The sequence below is a fragment of the Chenopodium album genome, chromosome 22 (genome assembly GCF_948465745.1).
Source record: "Chenopodium album chromosome 22, dcCheAlbu1.1, whole genome shotgun sequence".
In the NCBI taxonomy this organism is placed as follows: domain Eukaryota; kingdom Viridiplantae; phylum Streptophyta; class Magnoliopsida; order Caryophyllales; family Amaranthaceae; genus Chenopodium; species Chenopodium album.
The window spans coordinates 33,041,718-33,062,029 of record NC_137855.1 but is presented as its reverse complement, the minus strand read 5'-3'; the positions used below and the strand labels follow the sequence as shown (position 1 = coordinate 33,062,029).

The following is a 20,312-nucleotide window of genomic DNA, read 5'->3' as shown; positions in this document are numbered from 1 at the left end:
ACAAATCCTTTGAATTGCCCCTCCACCACGGTTTGGGGTAAGATATCGTGTTAGCTCCATCTTTTGCTCATGATATACAACAATTTCTTATGAAATACCGGTCATCTATAAAAAAAAATGAGTTTGGATGTTGCGAAAACAAATCCATATCCATAGATGATAGATTCATATATCAATTATAGCTCAAACATTGGAACAGAACATTGGAGTCAAAAATGCGAGCCGGAGTTTAGCTAGAGGTGATATAAATATGAAAGTATCACGCTAAAAATTCCAAAACGTTTGGGGGCTAAATCATCAAAATGTAAAAATAAACTCTCAACTCTGACATTCTACAGCAAACACTTAAGCAGCTGACTTGCCCTTCTTCTTCTGGATTTTCTTCATGTAGAATTCCAGCTCCTTCCCTTCCAAAATATATCTGCCATAGACACAAGATATGCTCTATTCATGAGTTACAAAGAAAAGGTAAATTGCCTATATACTTCGTAAGATATACAGCTAGAATAAAGAAAGCTATATGTGCAAATTCAGATCAAACATGACACAAGAACAGGGTTAAAGCATTTCTAAGGGACTCTTCTCGATGACAGTAATGAAAACTAATCTAGCAAGACCTTGCAGAATAGAAATAATATGCCTCAAGACTCTCAGAGCATTTTCTAAGGGAGTTGACAAATTTTAGCTTGATCCTAGCAAATTATATATATCCCTGGTATCTCTTACGTCTATCCCTATTGATTGGCAGGTGGTTTCAATGCTTCTACATATAATGAAACAATGGTTTAGTAGATTACCCATCAGCACGGCCACATTGACCAGGGCGGGATGAAATGCAGGCCAACAAACGACCACCACCGAACTGTTCTTCGATGTGAGAGTCTAATGTACGAGTCTGCTGGCGCTTCTCAAGCTTTCTCGCAACGTGGTTGCTCTTTTTTGTTTCTTCTGTGGTCTCACCCTCCTATAAACAGTAAAAGAAAAACATCAACACACACACAATTTATCACCAGACTAACCAGGTGATCGTTACTAAATACACTTGCAAAAACAAAGAGCTTCAACTCTCAAACAAGGAAAAAATACACTCATGCTAGAAATGAAATTAAAAAGGAAAAAAAAAACATCTAAATAAAGTGATAAATAACTTCATTTCAAAAAAAGGATTATATACATATGGTGCAAAGAGGCGCTATTTCATAAAGGCAAATCCTTGTAAAATCACCAAAACTTCACTACAACAATAAATCACAAGTTTCTTGTACATAAAAATGTCAGAATAAGTTCTCACAGAAAGATAAAAGGCAAATGTAGCCTTCACTAGGCAAAAAGATCACAAAAATGAGTCTAGAATAACCTTGGGACTCGGTCAATCAGTATAGCAAATGAGGCCCGGTAATAATCTACTAGGAAAGGGAAAATAGAAATACCTCTGTTTCTTTCTTGGCAGCAGCGGCAGCAGCCTTCTTTTTACGTCCAATTTCAACTCCATAGTGCTGGAGATACCACTGCTTAAATGGTGCAGCATCAACCTGGACAATGGCACTCTTCACCAAAGTCTGTGTCCTAACCAACTCGTTGTTGGATGCATTGTAAACAACATCCAGAAGACGGGTCTTGCGAGTGACAGCCTCACTACCCCATGAAAAGTTACCGGTATCCAACCTCAGTGCACGCCACTTGACATTACCACCACGAACCCTGACCCTCCTAACAGTCTTGTTGCTTGACAGCTTAGTGTTAGCTGGCTGTCTTCCGAGCTCGTACCTTTTACACGATAAGACAAATCCCATTAATCATGGGTAGAAGACATAAATGGGATGCAAGAATTTAGCAAACACACATCAACCACAATCAACAAACAAAATTAAAAAAGTGAAAAAACCACATCAAAATATCAATTGCCAACACTATGATGAACAAACACAAAACATTAACATTTAAATAAAGATGATGACAATGCAAGTAATAAATCATATAGCTAAGAGTGAGACAGGACAAGGCAATTACATTAGCACACCATAATTTGTAAAATCGATTAAATAGGTTAAAACAATAGGATACGCTTTCCCGAAAGCAATCACCAAGCAATTTATTTTGAACAAGCCGAAGATGTGTGGTGTGCAAAAATGGACCTTCTAACCAGCACATTTAGCCATTTGAATAACTAATGATTACATTTGTGTGCTAACGGAGTGACTGATCAGCAATGGATGGTTTCATAAGCACAGTAACAATGCAGAATTCAAATCGATAAACTACTAATCGGTATATGATAAGCATGACAAATATTTTGAATACAGAAATTCAAAGCTTTGAAGCATCCTAAACTAATTTCCCCAAAACTAAATTCAGCACACTACACAACTTTCATTTCATCAACATAAATCTCACAATAACATAATCAATCAACCAATCCAAACTATATAAAACATTCAATTGCACAGAAATATAATCTAGCCCTGAATTTCAAACTTGAAGATTTGCAAGTTCATATCAAAACCCAGAAATAAAAATCGAGAAAAAGTAGAAAACATACTTTCGCTTCTTCCTCCAAGCCTTCTTCTTGCCACCAGTGGCACGCCTCTTGTGCATAGAATCACGAGAAATACCTATAACAAAAACGCCAAATCAATAAAACCCAACAATTATGAAAATCAAATTAAACCGCCATTAAAGCAACACTTGAAGAAAATCAATGAATCGAAATGGAGGAGAGAAAAATTGAGAATATTTACCCATATTTTCGGTGATGAGAGGACAGAGAAACTAGGGTTTCTGCACTTTCGCCTGAAGAGGTTGGGGGGGAAGGGGGGAGGGGGCAGTGAGAGGGTGAAGAAGAAAAGAGTGAGATAAACCCTACTTACTACGTTTTAATGGGCTACTTTTTGGGTTTTCTGTTTAATGGGCTAGGTGTTACTATATTTGTCAATGGATCCAACCCAAAAATCTTATCGAAAATTTTGGAGTATTGTTCCGAATAATTATATCCCGACTCCCAAGTATACTTGATAAGGGTCGTACTTTCTCCGTTTTTATTTATTCACAATCACAAACTTTCTTATGTAGCTGACAGCACCGTTCGGCCAGTCACTTTATTTTTTTAAAGAATGGTCGATGATATTTGTTCAGGGGTTACTCAGTCAGTCAGGAGTTACTCGGTCAGTTAGTTTTTACTTGATCGGTCAAAGGTTACTCAGTCAGTCAGTTGTTACTTGTTCGATAAGAAGTTACTCAGTTGGTCAGTAATTAGTTAGTTAGGAGTTAATCGGTCGGTCAGGGGTTACTTGGTCAGGGGTTACTTGGTCATGGGTTACTTGATTAAGAGTTACTCAGTCGATCATGAGTTACCTGATAAGAGGTTACCTAGTCAGAAGTTATTCGTGTGTTAGCTGGCCACACCGTGTGGCCAGCTAACACACAAAAGTTACTGATTTGCAATACACCACTTTTATACGTAGTTTAAAAAGATGTTCTATACTCCCTCTATATTTAATTACTTGCTCCGCTTTTTTTTATGACCACATGTTATTACTTTTTTTTTTTTAATTTCTTTTCTTAGAAACCTTTCACAATATTTTACTAACTTCTTTTCCTATTGGGACCCCAACTATAATACTTTAATATTTTCATATTCTCTATTCTCCCAACTATCATACTTTATTTCTTCTCAAAAATTAAAAAAATAATTAAAAAAAAAAGTGGTCTTATAATGAGCTTTTTTTTTTTTTTTTTTTTTTTTAAAAAAAAAGAGCTTTTTCTAAATGTATTTAATACTCAAAAACCTAATTGTTCAAAAAGCTCTTATAATGAGCTATTTCTAAAAGAGTTTTTTACCCCAAAAAGCTCTTTTAATAAGATATTTACTAAACACCAAAATTAACTTTTAAAAATGGTCAAACATCTAATAATAGTGTTCAATATATAAGCTAAAAGCTTTTCGAAAAGCTCTTTATCAAACAAGGCTTATGTCAAATCCTACTTGCTACGTTTTAATGGGCTACTTTTTGGGTTTTCTGTTTAATGGGCTAAGTGTTACTATATTTGTCAATGGATCCAACCCAAAAATCTTATCGAAAATTTTGGAGTATTGTTCCGAATAATTATAGCCCAACTCCCAAGTATACTTGATAAGGGTCGTACTTTCTCCGTTTTTATTTATTCACAATCACAAACTTTCGTATGTGGCTGGCAGCACCGTCCGACTAGTCACTTTATTTTAAACAATGGTCGAAGATATTTGATCAAGGGTTACACAGTCGGTTAGGAGTTACTCGGTCAGTTAGTTGTTACTTGATCGTTCAGAGATTAGTCAGTCAGTTGTTACTTGGTCGGTAAGAGGTTACTCAGTTGGTAAGGGATTAGTTAGTTAGGAGTTACTCGGTTGGTAAGGGATTAGTTGGTCATGGGTTACTTGATTAAGGGTTACTTGGTCGGTCATGAGTTACCTGATTAGAGGTTACCTAGTCATGAGTTACTCGTGTGTTATCTGGCCACACGGCGTGGTCAGCCACACACAAAAGTTACTGATTTGCAATACACCACTTTTATACGTAGTTTAAAAAGATGTTCTATACTCCCTCTATATTTAATTACTTGCTCCACTTTTTTTTTTTTTTTATTGCCACATGTTATTGCTTTTTTTTTTCTTTTCTTAGAAACCTTCCACAATATTTTACTAACTTCTTTTCCTATTGGGACCCCAACTATTATACTTTAATAATTTCATATTCTCTCTTCTCCCAACTATCATACTTTATTTCTTCTCAAAAATTAAAAAAAAAAAATAATAATAATAAAAATGGTCTTATAATCTCTTATAATACTCAAAAAAAAAAAAAAAAAAAAAAAGCTTTTCCTAATTGTATTTAATACTCAAAAACCTAATTGTTCAAAAAGCTCTTATAATGAGCTTTTCTAAAAGAGCTTTTTATCCGAAAAAGCTCTTTTAAGAAAATATTTACTAAACACCAAAATTAACTTTTAAAAATGGTAAAAAATGGTCAAACATCTAATAATAGTGTTAATATATAAGCTAAAAGCTTTTCAAAAAGCTCTTTATCAGAAACGGCTTATGTTATCAAGCATATTTATATATAAATGCTAAGACAAACTAATCTCATCGACAGTTCGACACCTACACACATGTAGATAGAGTTAAATTAGTAAAAGTTCCAATCCAAGAGCATAAACATTATTCACGGCCTAGTGCATATGTTGTTAGTAGATAAGCAAATTAAACGAAAGTACTTATCTCAATGTTGTGTAGACCAATTGATAATTGCCGCGTCGTGGTAAACCACTGACCTAAAAGACGATTCCGCGCTACCCGGGTGCAGTAGACATCAAGCGGTCGCCCTCCAGGATAAGCACAGCGCCGGAATTTGTGTGCACTCACAAACCCGACTGGAACCAGAATACTTGCCCAAAAACCGAAGGGATAAATTTAGAGAGGGTAAAAGATAGCTGATTTTTGTGTGTCTTATGGAAGCAAAGAAACATGAATATATGTATGTATGTTTTAAGAGGTTGGAGCATAGCTTATAAAGCATAGGAAGGTGTGAAAAGGAAGCCAACAACAATGGGTAAAACCATCAGCCATTAAAGGCATAAATGCCATACTTAATCAACATTAACTAGCCATTAAAAGAGCTAATAAAAGGGTAATTCAAGGGAGCATAATTACCGGCTATTAAGAGCAATCTCAACAGCCACACACAATTAATCATTAATGTGACTTTCTTTGTTTAACATCAAGAACTTCCAACAATCCCCCACAGGTTCGAAGATGTGAAAAGAAAGAAAGAAAATTGGTTTTGGGCAAAACAAAACAATTGCATAAGTGTCAATGTCTCGCGACTTGAATTAACACATAGTGGACATCAAGCTATGATCCCTCACCTACCAAGTGACCTTCGTCTTGAACTTAATAGGGAGTTAGGGACCCGTCACATTGAGCCACACAATTGAACATGTATAATATTCTGAAATTCCGCGAATAAAAGTGACGCATTATACTGGCCATACGTCCAGCCTGGATGCTCATAGGTGCTCTAGAGTATTAGCCCACCCAATACTCATAGGAAGCGGCCACACTTCCACACCTAAGTAGGTGAATCCCATCAAGTGTGAGCTACATCACACCACCAAAAATATGGATATGGGTTCATTAAGAGCCATATGCTCAACCTCTTTCCATTTGTAGCAAGCACACATCAAACATCTAGGGATGGACAAAATAAAATTTTGTGCTTCCGAATTATTCCATAATGTTCCCCTTTGAACTCATGATGAGTAGGAGTTGATTACTTGTAATTCATACTTTGGGCTTTAGTCCCATCCCTTCCGATGTTACCAAAACTAGTTTTGTACAAGGCCTTTATTAGTTAACGGATCCGTAACATTCCTTTTAGACTTTTTCTAGTCTAGTGATATCACCCTATTCGACAATTTATCTCTGACATCAACCATTATAGGCATGGTTCAATCAAAAGTAACTTCAACTTGCAAATCACAACGAATTCCCCTACAATGGGATATTTGCAAGCACATTTGCTCATAAGAGCCATATACTCTTGACCATCTTGCCTCATAATAACCTGTCAATTCAAGAGCAATAAATTTAGATTATTCCAAAACAAACATAGCAAAACAAGGTTGCTTTGCACAATTTCCAAAACATAGCTCCACCACTTAGTGGTGCAAACATAACCACTTGAGTTTGAAATCATTGTCGAACATCAAGACCTCATGGAAAATTCTTGCAATAGTGCAAACTCTTATCTTTTGTACTTTTCAAGTACTTATGCATCCTTCTCAAAACTATCTAATGATCATTGCTCGAGTTAAGAGTATACTTGCTTAATCTACTTACATAAAAAGCAATGTCAGATTAAGAATAGTTCCCAAGAAACATAAGACTACTAAACGGACACAAATTTCTCCCATATAATTAATAAATTAAAAAAAACTTATCTGAGCAATGACTCATCTAAATCACAAGTTTAGCCTTAAAAACTTTCAGCAAAACTCAAATGTATTAACAACAAAATCCATAGAAGAAACATCAAGCATTACAATCCTAAGGAAAAGATTGTAGAATTCTACACATAGTTAGACATAACCTAACTCATAATCAAGGACTTCTTCCATGAAAACAATCACTCATGATATTCCACTAATTTAAAGTTAATACTCTAAAGACATAGAGATACCAAAACAAACTTGTAAGGAAAACTCAATCATAAACCATCTCTAGCTCAATTAACCACTTTTAGGCTTTGCATTAAACAATATAAAATTCTAACATTAATGTCACTCATTCCTACTAGATTCAAGTAATCCAGCTTGGATATCCAACCACTTGAAACATAGTAATAATACACATATATGCTCAAATACAATTTATTCAATAAAGAATCAATTAGGATATGCAATTTATCAAGCAAAAACTAAGCAAGACTTTGAGTCCAACACCGATTCTTTATTACTTCCCCCACATTGGACAACAAAGTCCGATTCAAAACCCTTACCAATGCACCCACATTCTCAATGAATGAAATATTTGGATATAAAAACCTCCGTCCAAAAATCACATGGGGTCTTTATTAACATAGATTTCTTATAAAGAAAACGCATAAGTTTATAAAACATGAACCCCCACATGAAAGGACAAGGTTCAAATACCAAAATAGAGCATAAACAAATACATGGTTGGGAAAAAAAAAACCACAACTATGTCATAACACTGGGTATAATAACATATAAAGTGGACAAGAGCAGAGATATTTGAAACATTGAATTAATCAAAGATAATAATTCAACAACACCTCAAAATATTAACTCCCAAGCCACCATATAAAATTCAAGGCATTTACAAATTATTCATGCAATATTCATAAAGAACTATAACACAATAAAGAGTCATAGGCGGTAACATGTGTCATCATAAAAATTGAAAAAATGTAGTCTAATTCCCAAAAAAACTTCACTTGAAAATTCTCCAAAGAGAAAGTCATATAATATCCTTGCAGAAAGATTATCACATAATTTCCCTTTACAAAACTCAACTAGTTTGAGAATTATATATTTTACACATGTTAATGAAATACCGAAAAATAAGGTAATGAATCAAATGAGTTATGAACAAAGCTTCTAAATACGAGTATTTCATATCATGGATTCAAGCAATTGACATATATAGTACATCTCAACTCCATACTCAACACATACATGAATCATGATAAAAGTAGTACCCGGAGTACATACATGCACCTCAAAAAAAAATGTTAAAACATTGCTCAAAAGCATCCTACTGAATAACAAGTTACTCCACAAAATGTAAAACCAACAAATTAAAGGTAACTGATTATATGCAATATAAAGTCATACTCATAAATATCGAAATTATAACTTTTACTTTCTATTAATCATTCAACAAATATTTAGTTGACAAATTGAACATTCTTTGTCAATACTCACAAAAGCATATATCTGTTAAGATGATTACTAGGGATTAAACCAAATGATAAACATAATAACATGAGACTTGGTTTAGAATGAACCTCCCTTGAATTAAATCAAGTGACATGTGTGAAACCTCTATGAGATGTCCAACCATCCTTGTTGTAAATAAGGGCCTTAAGATGTCATCATAACTCCCTAATCTGAGCAGATAGTGAGAATCCAACCGTTGAAAAATAAGCCTCATGTGTCCCAAACATACTCCCAAAATTTCAGCCCAAACCGACCAAGGATGACCTTTGATCGGGGGTCATCTTTGGGACTGCTCCCGAAAATCCGCGAGTAAGAACCTAGTCCTAAAATTTATCTCAAGAATTTTTGAAAAGGTATTAGAAAATAATAACTACAAAGAAGATAAATCTTTGTAATTGGACTAAACCAATATGCAAATCAAAGTTTAGGATACACACGATAACATATGTAAACAAAATCAATCCAATTAAGAGATGCAAAATATGAGAACATTAAGCCCAATACAAAACAAAGATTCTAAAATATCGTGTAACTCAATCAACTTGAGCGTGTAAAATAACAAGTTAATGATAACAATATTTCCCATTAGACAATGCATCAACTTGAAAAACCAACTCATACATATAAGAATCGAAAAATATCAAGCATGATATTGCACAAATGCAATAAATTATTGAAAACACAAAATTACCCACTAATTAAAATTAGGCAAAACCATGTACAAATAAACTAAAGCTTATAAGACACATAGCCAACATATAAAAACAATACGGAGTAATAGATCACAAATCACAATTATAACAATTCCTAGTTTATAGCCTAGGATAATTCATTTCCTAGTTTAAGTATCCATTGAGTAAATTAAGGAAACAAATTATGGGATCAGTTCACGGAAAACTTTTTTGAGAAAAGTCGAGACGGTGAAATCAAAACCAAACTTTCCATAATACATTCACATTATAGGCCTTCTCACGGTAATGTATAAACATCAATTTAATAAATTCCATGAAATCATTCATCATTACAATAGTAATATGACTAATCACATACACAACAAAAGATTGCTCCAAACAAAACCACATCATAACTAACGGATACCATATTAGAATTATATTCCGTGAGTGATATCCTTTGCACTATTGACAATATATGCAATCTACCAAGCTTATCACAGGCTACTAACATAGCTACATTTTAGGCAACAACAAAAATATTCTAGGCTATAATCAAGTAACCGAAATATATACAAAGATATATTCTTGACTAAAATATCTTAATAATCAGAATAAATCAAATCACAACATTGTCTAAATTTCACATATCAAAAATTCAAATATTTAGAAATTATATCATTCGTCTTTTAGATTGTTAGTAGATAAGCAAATTAAACGAAAGTACTTATCTCAATGTTGTGTAGACCAATTGATAATTGCCGCGTCGTGGTAAACCACTGACCTAAAAGACGATTCCGCGCTACCCGGGTGCAGTAGACATCAAGCGGTCGCCCTCCAGGATAAGCACAGCGCCGGAATTTGTGTGCACTCACAAACCCGACTGGAACCAGAATACTTGCCCAAAAACCGAAGGGATAAATTTAGAGAGGGTAAAAGATAGCTGATTTTTGTGTGTCTTATGGAAGCAAAGAAACATGAATATATGTATGTATGTTTTAAGAGGTTGGAGCATAGCTTATAAAGCATAGGAAGGTGTGAAAAGGAAGCCAACAACAATGGGTAAAACCATCAGCCATTAAAGGCATAAATGCCATACTTAATCAACATTAACTAGCCATTAAAAGAGCTAATAAAAGGGTAATTCAAGGGAGCATAATTACCGGCTATTAAGAGCAATCTCAACAGCCACACACAATTAATCATTAATGTGACTTTCTTTGTTTAACATCAAGAACTTCCAACATATGTGTCCATATATTTATTATTGCATACAGCCATACATACTGAGGATGCCGATTACATTGTCCTTTTATAGAGAGATAATAAAGACTGAAGAGCAAAAAAATGCACTACAAACTAGAAGGACAAAGCTAAGATAATCCAGTGAGATATGCAAATGCCTCATAATATTACAAAATTTATTCACAAATAATACTCATACAGATACAATGGAGAGTCCACAAAACAATTTGTTGCAACACACAAACCATTTAATCAGTTGTTGCACGGATGAACCAAATAAAGATGCTGCCTACGTAGAAAGTGACAACTGATTTAGGGTAATGCATGTAAAAAAAAAAAGAGGAGCATGTGCTCATAGATAGATAGAGATCATCTACTAGCATATATGATATGTCGTCAAATTGGGGGTATTTTTGTTGTGTTCGTTTCTTTTGCGAACTTGAAATAAAACACCTTCGTACGTACGTACATCATTGAACGAAAAAGGAAGGTGTTGCGATTATATATTTGATCTAGTTCATGCACAAGAAGGTGGTATCTTCGGAATGCCTTGTCGTTGAAGTTCCACCATGACACTATCCATGGATGGAGGTTTTAAGCCTATGGGAAGCGGCAGCCACGGTTTTGCTAAAACGTCTCCAATGGCTGAATCTATGCTTTCCTTTGACTGTTTAAATTTATCATGTAAACAACAACACTTGTTAGAGTGACTAACATGATAAATTGATTTAAAGGCTCATAGGCAAAATCAACAAACAATTCTATAATTAATGATTTACATAATTTAGTTTATACATAGAAGTAGAGATGCAAACATTTATTAGTAGAACGGACTACGGAGTACAAGTACGTTAGTATAGTATTGTCAATATTTAAATTCAAGTTCACTTTACATATAAGTTGAGCATAGAAAAAAACTTAAAACGTTTGGGTTGAAAAGACTGAGAATTTTTTTTTGGACACTGACCAAACCATAACATTGTACATAATTCATCAATCATTTAGAAATATTTCTAATGGAATAAGGTCCCGTTCTCTTCACCTTATTTTTGTTGAATTGAAACTATTTAACTGAAACAAAATTATATTTGCTGAACTTAAATTATTTTTACTGAACTTAAATTAAATATACTGAACTGAAATTATTTTTGCTGAACTGAAATTATTTTTACTGATTTTCTATTATAATTCTTCTTTAAGAAAACTGATTACTGAACTGAAATTATTTGTTACTGAACAGAACTTAATTTTACTTAACTGAACTTACTTTTACTTAATAATATTTTTTTTTTATGGTGAAGAGAACATGGCCTATACGTGTAATATGGTGTATAATATCATGACTACTTACATACACTAACACCAATTATCATATTGTCACTGGTGTACTTACTTGAACATGTTGATTCATTTAAACCCTATAGTAACAACTAATTGAATTCTTGGTTTTATGTTGTTAAAAAAGGCCAGTTTCTTTTTGCTTATTTGGATCGCGTTATTAAGGAATTTTGATATATTCATGTTTTAACATTTAACGTGGACATCATTCTATATTAAGGTGTAAGCAAAAAATAATGATATAGATGCACACCGGATGAAGGTCAAATGAAGAGTGGGGCCCAGACTGCGCGGCTGGCGGTGGCCGGAGGCCTTGTTGATCTGGTCTGTACATGGTGTGTGGCGGAATCCCTTGCACTGGTGCTACTCCGACTCTCTGCGTACAAAAATGGGTTAATTTATTTCTTTCAAATATTAACATCATACAAATTACATTTGCCTATATATAATACAGCTTGTACGAGAATAATCCATAGAATAATGTTGAATATTCAAACAATATGCTAAATAATCTATGTTATTTAAAAAAAAAATCTTATATATTGTGGTTGAAAAATCGGGACCATTTAGTTAAAATTGACTTTTTGTTTGTATATATTAAGCCTGCATGTAAACAAAATTTGAAAATAACCATTTTGTTTACTATTATGCACAACATAATTTATCATCTTTTCATTTTCAGATCTCATATAAAGATAAGTAGGTGTAAATATGGTTTCAAAAAAAAAGTAGGTGTAAATATTATAGAATAAGAGGGAAGTTAAGGTTAGTACAAAAAAAAAAAAATTGTCAATTTCAAAATAAAAACTAGATGAGAGTATGAGATATACGAAGTATATGCTTGTTAAGCGATGATATAAAAAAATTGAATATGTTAAAAACTTATGAAGCAAAAGTAAAATAAATGAGAAAATCTAATATATATTTTAAGAGAAGTTTTTTCCCGAGTTTTTAGATAGCCACGTATGTAGGATCTAATTTTCTCAGCGCGCCATGTAGGATTATAGATCTTAGTAGTAGCCAATTAAATAAGAGATTAATAATTTCTTTTAGAATTAAAAAATTCAAATGACACGTAAGCAAAATTGGCGAATGAGATTTTTAAGTTCAAATTAATTAAATATTAAATATTATCTTTTAATATTAGGAATTTTATCTAAATATATAACAAATTTTAGCTCATTAAAAAACAAACTGTGCATCGCACGGGCTTCATCTAGTTTTTAATTAAATACGAAAGATGTGAATGATTTAATGTGCATTTATTTTTATATTGCTCTACTTGGTACGGCATAAAACATTTTCACTGAAAAGTGTTTTCCCACTTTACATTGTTTGGTTTGGTGTAAAACATTAAAATGTAAAATTTGGGGTGAAAAATCATTTTCCACCTTATTGAAAACATTTCCCAATTTAAAAGGAAAATGGAAAACATTTTCCATCACAAGTGGGGGGAAAACATTTAACTAAACAATGAAAAATGCTTTAATTGGAAAATCATTTTACATGCAACCAAACAACAAAAAAACTTCATAAAAATGAATTTTCCAATAATGTAAATGGTTTTCCATGAAAAATTATTTTCATCTGAAAATGTTTTACATCCTACCAAACGGGACTTTTCATACTTTGTACTTCGTATTAGATATTTATACTTTTTTCAAACTACAAAATGTGAAACTTTTTCCTTAATCTCAAATAAGTCTTTTTTTTTTTTTTTTTTTTTTTTTTTTTTTTTTTTGAAACAATCTCAAATAAGACTTACATATAATCAAACAAAATAATTTTAGCTTGAATTAATTTTTGCATAAATACTCGTATTTCATTTAAAAAAAAAAAGGGTATGCTCATGCAGTTGTCTCAATTTAAGAATCTTCTAATTAGATATATCAGGAGAAAGAGTGAATAATTATAAGGAGACAGAGAAGGAAGTACATGCTACTTACTATTATAATAATGTTCTCCCTTCGTTCTTTTTTGTTGTACTCACTTTTAATTTTAACTTGTTACTTTTTGTTCTGCTTATTTTACTTTCTTTAATCTTGGCTTATCTCTATTACGTACTATCTAACTCCTTCAAACCTACAATAGTCATATTTTTCTCGTCCTTTCTATCCTAATTTACATTATGGAGTACTTTTTTTATCACACAATCTCATCTTTTAACATTCCACACTCTTACTTTATTATATTTCTTATTAAACCTAATTTCTATATTAACCGGTCGCTAAAATTAACATGTTGACAAGCACATTTATATGCCCGTTGTATACAAAACCCATCGATAAAATACAAGAAGAAAACGGTTATTTACCGATGGCTAAAGTAAACATTTTCGGTTATTACATTTATTTATATATATATATATATATATATATATATATATATATATATATATATATATATATATATATATATATATATATATATATATAAAAAAAAGTGATGGATGAGGTGTTAGTCTTGTTACTGTTGGTGGCGTGGATAGCAGGGCGGTGATGGGGTCAACACACACAGCAATTCAATATGCCGTTTTAGGTTGAGGGACAATGATAGAGACTCCCACACGAGACTTGGATTTATTCTAACACATTATTGGAACTGGATATTATTCCACTTTCTTCTTTTTTTTTTTTTTTTTTTTTTTTTTTTTTTTGTTTGGAGAAGAAAGGCATACAAAGTTATTTGGAAGATTTTCTTTTAAGACTCAACCTTAATTTATCAAGGGAGAAATTACTATCTACAAATAATGGATCTATATTAATTTGCATTGTTTAGAGTAACCTATAGTGAAACAACATAATGATGCTCCATTGACTTCTAGTTAGCTTTTTCGTGTTATTTTTGAAAGCAGATAAACTATGTGTGATTTACAATATCTTTGATCTATTTGTATAAATTAAAATTTCTAATAACACATGCTTGATATAGTTTCTTCACATATAGAACCTTTTAGTTATAAAGGAGTATGCAAATAATACATTTTTTTTTAAGTATATAACTTTGTACATGTGATGTGAGTTAGTATAGTACTAAGTGTCATATAAAGTTCCTAAAAAACTTTATTACTCACACACTCTTCCATTATGGCCGGACCTGTGCTTAGCCAAGTATGTTTTTGATATCTTAATTCTTATAACGATAATAATAAAAATAATAATTATTGTATATTCAGTGTTCTAAATTTTGTACATCAAAATTTAATTATAAAGCAAATTTGATCAAATCAAGTAACATATTCTCCTCTCCTATTTAATTTTACCTTACTTTATCGAACATGAATTTACAAGATTTTTTCAGCTTACTGGGGGCTCAATGATTTGTATTAGAACATGATTTTAAAAACTTATAAATGTTTAGCGTATTATTAAAATATCTTATTTTAAATTTGTTTAAAAGATTTTCTAACGTTTAAAATTATTTTGTTATACACATCTAAGTTTTCCACATTGGTGAAAAAAGAGTAAAATACCACCTTATAACCTAGAGGAGTTATTCTTATTATCATCAATTGATTTTCATATAAGGTTTCAAAAAAAAAAAAAATGATTTTCATATAAAACCTCTTCTAGTCTTTTAAGTGGATTATATATTTTTTATAATTGTTTTTTCTTGTAATATGTAGATTAAATATTTAAATAACTTTATGATAATCAAAATTTACTCCTTTTTTTTTTCTCTTGTCTTCTAAAGAATATTTTTAACATCAAACTCCATTCTTTGTATTATAATTAATTTAATTTTTAGATAATGTATTGTAATATGACATGCCAATATAGGCATGTAGCCCTCTCCATGCTCTTAAAATTTACTCATATTTTTTTTTTTGTTTTCTAAAAGCAAATATATTCTCATATAGATAGTTTGAAACCTCCGTTTTTTCCATTGAATTGTTTTATATAACAAAAAAAAAAATTATTTAAATTTATAGGGTAAAACAAATGATAAGGTCTATGCATGTATCATAAATTTTTTCTTTAAAAAAAAAAAAAAAAAAAAGTATAATAGGAGCTTACACGTTGGTGGGCTGAGTGCCAAAATGATGGATCCGCAGGCGGCGGTGGATGTGGAGGAGGTGCCCATGTTGGTGGTAGCGGCGTAGTTGGAGGAGCAACTTGTTTAGGCCACAAATGCAACCTTGCTTGAGGATTCATGGTTGGATGACCCCATACATGTAGTGGCCTAAAAGGCGGGTGCATAGTCGTTGTCATCGGTGGGAAACCCATTGTTGGTGGATACCATGGGCTAATATTTGCACCACCTTTGCCACCACCTCCCATCGCGACACCATACATTTGTCGTTTTTGGGTCCAACTCGCTGCCTCGGCCTCCCTAGCTAGCAAGTGCTTCCGATGTGATCGATATTTCTGAGAATCATGCATACATTGATTTAATTTTTTAGATTGTTACAAATAGATAATTTTTTTTTTTTTTTTGACAAATACAAATAGATAACTAGAATAATATACAATTGGATAAATAAAGATGTGACTTGGTTGTAATATAATTACATAAACATTGACTTTGTTATAGTAATATAAATTTCATAGTTTCTTTGTAAAAATAAAAGTGATTGAATTTAAATATAAAAGTGATTGATTAGAGAATTTTGTGACTATTGATGTTTAACTAAGATACTTATAAAATAATAACAACCCAAAACTAAATGGAACCCTAATTCTGTAAGTTATAATCATATTATTGCTAGTTAGGTTTTATATAAAATTCACTTCATATTTTCTTGTATATAGCCATGTGTATGAATAGAGCTAGTTTTTCATTTACAACAAGGTCAAGTATATCCTATAAAGTACAAATTGAATTGAAATTTTTCATTAACAATTAAAATTTTGCACAAATATCAAGAACAAAAATGGAAGTATATGAGCAATATGACAAGATAATAATTGCTAATATTTTGTTCCATTCATCAAAAGTAAAATCACCTAGACACCCATATAGAATACTAAGAAAATTCCAGTTGAATCAATCAAATAATCTTACAAATGTTAGCATTCAATAACAATACAGTAAAATGAAATTTTGGTTTTATAAATTCCAACTTTGGACCATTATGCTTTATACTAACTTTTTTTTTTTTTTTACATGTTGCCATCAATTAATGTGAATACTCTGTAAAGTTTGAATTATTGAAAAATATTGCTAAGTAGAAATTGATAAAATACACGAAATATTGAAAAATAAGAACCTGTAAATGGCTGGCTATGTTGTGGCGAGTAAGACAATCTATTCCCATAAGCTCTAAAATCCTCGAAGGGACTGCCTTATCAACTCCTAGTTGCTCCACTGCTTGCACGAATCTTCTATGAAGTTCCGGCGTCCAATCCACCTAATAGCAATCATTGATTTATGCAATGCTTCTAATTAGTGATTAATTAAGAGTTATAGTTCGTTACTTTCATAATAATCCCAACTGTCAATTATTTCAGAATAATCCAAATTATGTGTGTGACTTTTCAAAATTATAGTCCCGTGAACTATTATTTTGAAAAGATCGACAGTATATAGCCAGTGTAATAAATTCAAGATAAGCTATGTTGGCTATTTATTTTGTACTAATACATACATAATTATTACACATGTACTCATTTAGTACCTTTGTTTTTCGTTTCCCTTGATGATTGTTGTTATTATTAGCCCCGGATTTTGAACTCGATGACGATGATTTCTTCGTGTTAATACTCTCTTTCGATGATGAAATCGTTGTTGTTGTAGACTCCGACTTAACATCGTCCTTCTTTACCTCGATCCCCTCCTTTCCCGGTGTCTTCAATCCACGACCATCATCGTCTTTATCAATACCCTCCATCGACGTCTCAAGTACTTCACTAACAACATCATAGTTACCTTCATAACTAGCCTCAAATGAAGCTATGTTACCATCATCATTAGGACTAATAATGTTCTCAACAGACATAGCTGACGACGAGTTATTAAACTCGGATGATTCGTCTTCCCCGGTACTAATGGAGAAGTCTCCCAATATCGACTCCGGATCCAATTCAAGATCCGGCAGCACATCACCATCGTGCATGCCCATAAACAACTCATCAAAATCGATGCTATCGAGCAGATTTGTACCGGAGAAGTCCGGGAAATCGTCCGTTCCCATCGAGAAATTCGCCTCCATCGTACCTCCTTTGTTATTGCCATCTTTGTTACTCCTTAGGGGTGATACTGCAAGCATTACAAAGCCTCCCTAGGCCACTTACTAACCCTAGAAGGATAATAATTAATCTAGATAAGGTTAACTAATAATAATAAACAATATAATAATAATATATTCGAAGATATAATAAAATATGTGTAGGGTTACAATTAAATTATATGTGACGGTTTAATTTATGTATGTTATAGGATGTATATTAAATACCAGAAATAATATTACGTACGAAGTATATTTAATTGAACATTGACGACATGATTATAAGGTTTTCGATGGTAAGGAGGACGAAGAAGGAGATGAAGAAATCGACGGAGTGTCAATTGGTAATGATGGTGAGAGGAAGGAGAGTAGACAAAGAAGGGGAGTGAGTTTGTGCGAAGGAAAATGGATGATGGCCACAATTTGTGAGTTAGAGGTTTATTCAAAATCTCTTTTTAAGATTTTGTATTTATGTCTTTGTTTTGGCTTTGATATATATCAGTGTTTAATTTGGTACTATTAGACTTGTGGACTGCTATTTTCTTACATTTATTAAAATCTTCAAGTGGCCCTTCAAAGTTTAGAGTAACGTCACACACTACTCACACCTGTTTTTACATGTTAAAGAATGTGTGTGGTACGAAGAAGATTTATACAAGTAATAGGTATGGTAAAAAATAAAAATCATTCCTTATATGTTTCAAAATCTGCAACTCTCTCTTTATAAATAATAAATAATGTCCCAATTTGTGATCACTTGCACTATTAATATATACCACTTTAATTAATGTTTATACTTGTAAAATTAGAAAAATCATTGTAACAATCCTAATTTTACCCGATTTTACTTCAAATAATCTCAAATTTCGAGTATTCTGCAATAATTCCAACTTTCACTTGTTGACCCGCGTTTTCTTTCTTCAATCCCAATAGTAGTAGCCTGAAGAAAAGGTTTTAAAAAAATTAAATTTTCCCACGTGTCGCATGTTAATTGGTTCAATAAAATATAAAAAATCAAAAAAATAAAAACAAAAGCAACCCGCCACCAACGTTGGTTGCAACCCCCTTCCCCACCCCCAACCCGAACCACCCTCTATGTTCCCCAACTCCACATTTTCGACCTCTCTCCCTCCCCCCCCACCCCCCCGAAACCTTCCCTAAAATTAACCCAATTTTATTTGCGCTTCAGGTACATGGAGAATAGAAAAGGTGGGGGGTTTGGGTTTTGGGGGTGAGGGCCGGGAGGGAGGAGAGGTGGTTTTTAATTCGGTAGTTGGGGTTTGAGATATGGCTGGTTTCGGGGGTGTAGGAGGGAAGGGGGGCGGTTTCGGGGCGATGGTTTTGGTTGACGATTATGGTATTGAGGGTGGTGATTTCGGGGACGGGGGTTTGATCATGGGTTGTTTTGGAGCTGAGGTGGAGTCAGGGAAGGGCATGGGTGGTTACAAGAGTGGAGTTGGGGAAAGGGGACGTTTTCGGTGGTGTAGCAGGGGGAAGGGTGGTTTTGGGAGTAGAACCGTGGGGCGGGCTAGGGAAGGGGTGGCTTGAATTTATTATTTTCCTTTTTATTTATTTATTTTTTGGACTACTTACGACCTATCACATGTCTGGCAACTTAGAATAACAAGTTATTGACTTTAGTTGACTGATTTGGGATTGTTAAAAACACAAGCAGGTGACGTTTGAGATTATTACAAAATAATCGAATGTTGGAATCTTTAAAATAAATTAGGCAAAATTTGGATTATTAAAATGAATTTAAACATAATTATATGCATGGATGCTAATTAGAATTTTTTTTTAACTTGTATTATATAACTTTTATCATACAAAGTACTTATTTATAGTTAAAGATACTATTGATTAAACTTATACTAACTCCGTACGTTATGTTATAGGACTATCCATTGCAAGGTATGGGACTTGAGTCTCATCACATCGGTCATATGGGGGATTGATGTGGAATTTATGTAGGACAATGAGCTCTCCTCCCCTTGAGCTAGCTTTTGGGTGGCTCTCCTATTGTCCTATATCAATGGTATTAGAGCCGACCTCAAAGTGGTGGCCCACGGAGTTGGTGGCCCATGGAGTTGGTGGCTTGGAAGAAACCAACCGTGGCCAAACATGGCCGTGACCAAACGTGGCCGTGACCAACGAGGACATCGGTCCTTTAAAGAGCCAACCTCGGAGTGGTGGCCCACAGAGTTGGTGGCCTGGATGAAGCCAGCCGTGACCAAACGTGGCCGTGACCAACGAGGATGTTGGTTCTTTAAGGAGGGCTGAATGTTAAAGGACTATCCATTGCAAGGTACGGGACTTGAGTCCCACATCGGTCATATGGGGGATTGATGTGGGATTTATATAGGACAATGGGCTCTCCTCCCCTTGAGCTAGCT

The 20,312-nt window shown here is 33.2% G+C and overlaps 2 protein-coding genes across 2 annotated transcripts; both read right to left on the bottom strand.

The window, feature by feature from the left end:
* Positions 1-245: 245 nt before the first annotated feature.
* Positions 246-2,865, bottom strand: LOC145603760 (small ribosomal subunit protein eS8-like). The gene is made up of 5 exons (XM_081659744.1): positions 2,739-2,865; positions 2,540-2,612; positions 1,431-1,767; positions 798-964; positions 246-421 (listed from the first exon to the last, which is right to left on the bottom strand). Exons 1-5 carry the CDS (start codon positions 2,740-2,742, stop codon positions 346-348), a joined length of 657 nt encoding a protein of 218 aa, XP_081515870.1. The 5' UTR covers positions 2,743-2,865; the 3' UTR covers positions 246-345.
* Positions 2,866-10,559: 7,694 nt separating this feature from the next.
* LOC145604608 (putative transcription factor GLK1) lies at positions 10,560-18,369 on the bottom strand. Its single transcript, XM_081660509.1, has 5 exons — positions 17,368-18,369; positions 16,960-17,100; positions 15,767-16,117; positions 12,004-12,126; positions 10,560-11,079 (listed from the first exon to the last, which is right to left on the bottom strand). Exons 1-5 carry the CDS (start codon positions 17,956-17,958, stop codon positions 10,930-10,932), a joined length of 1,356 nt encoding a protein of 451 aa, XP_081516635.1. The 5' UTR covers positions 17,959-18,369; the 3' UTR covers positions 10,560-10,929.
* Positions 18,370-20,312: the final 1,943 nt, after the last annotated feature.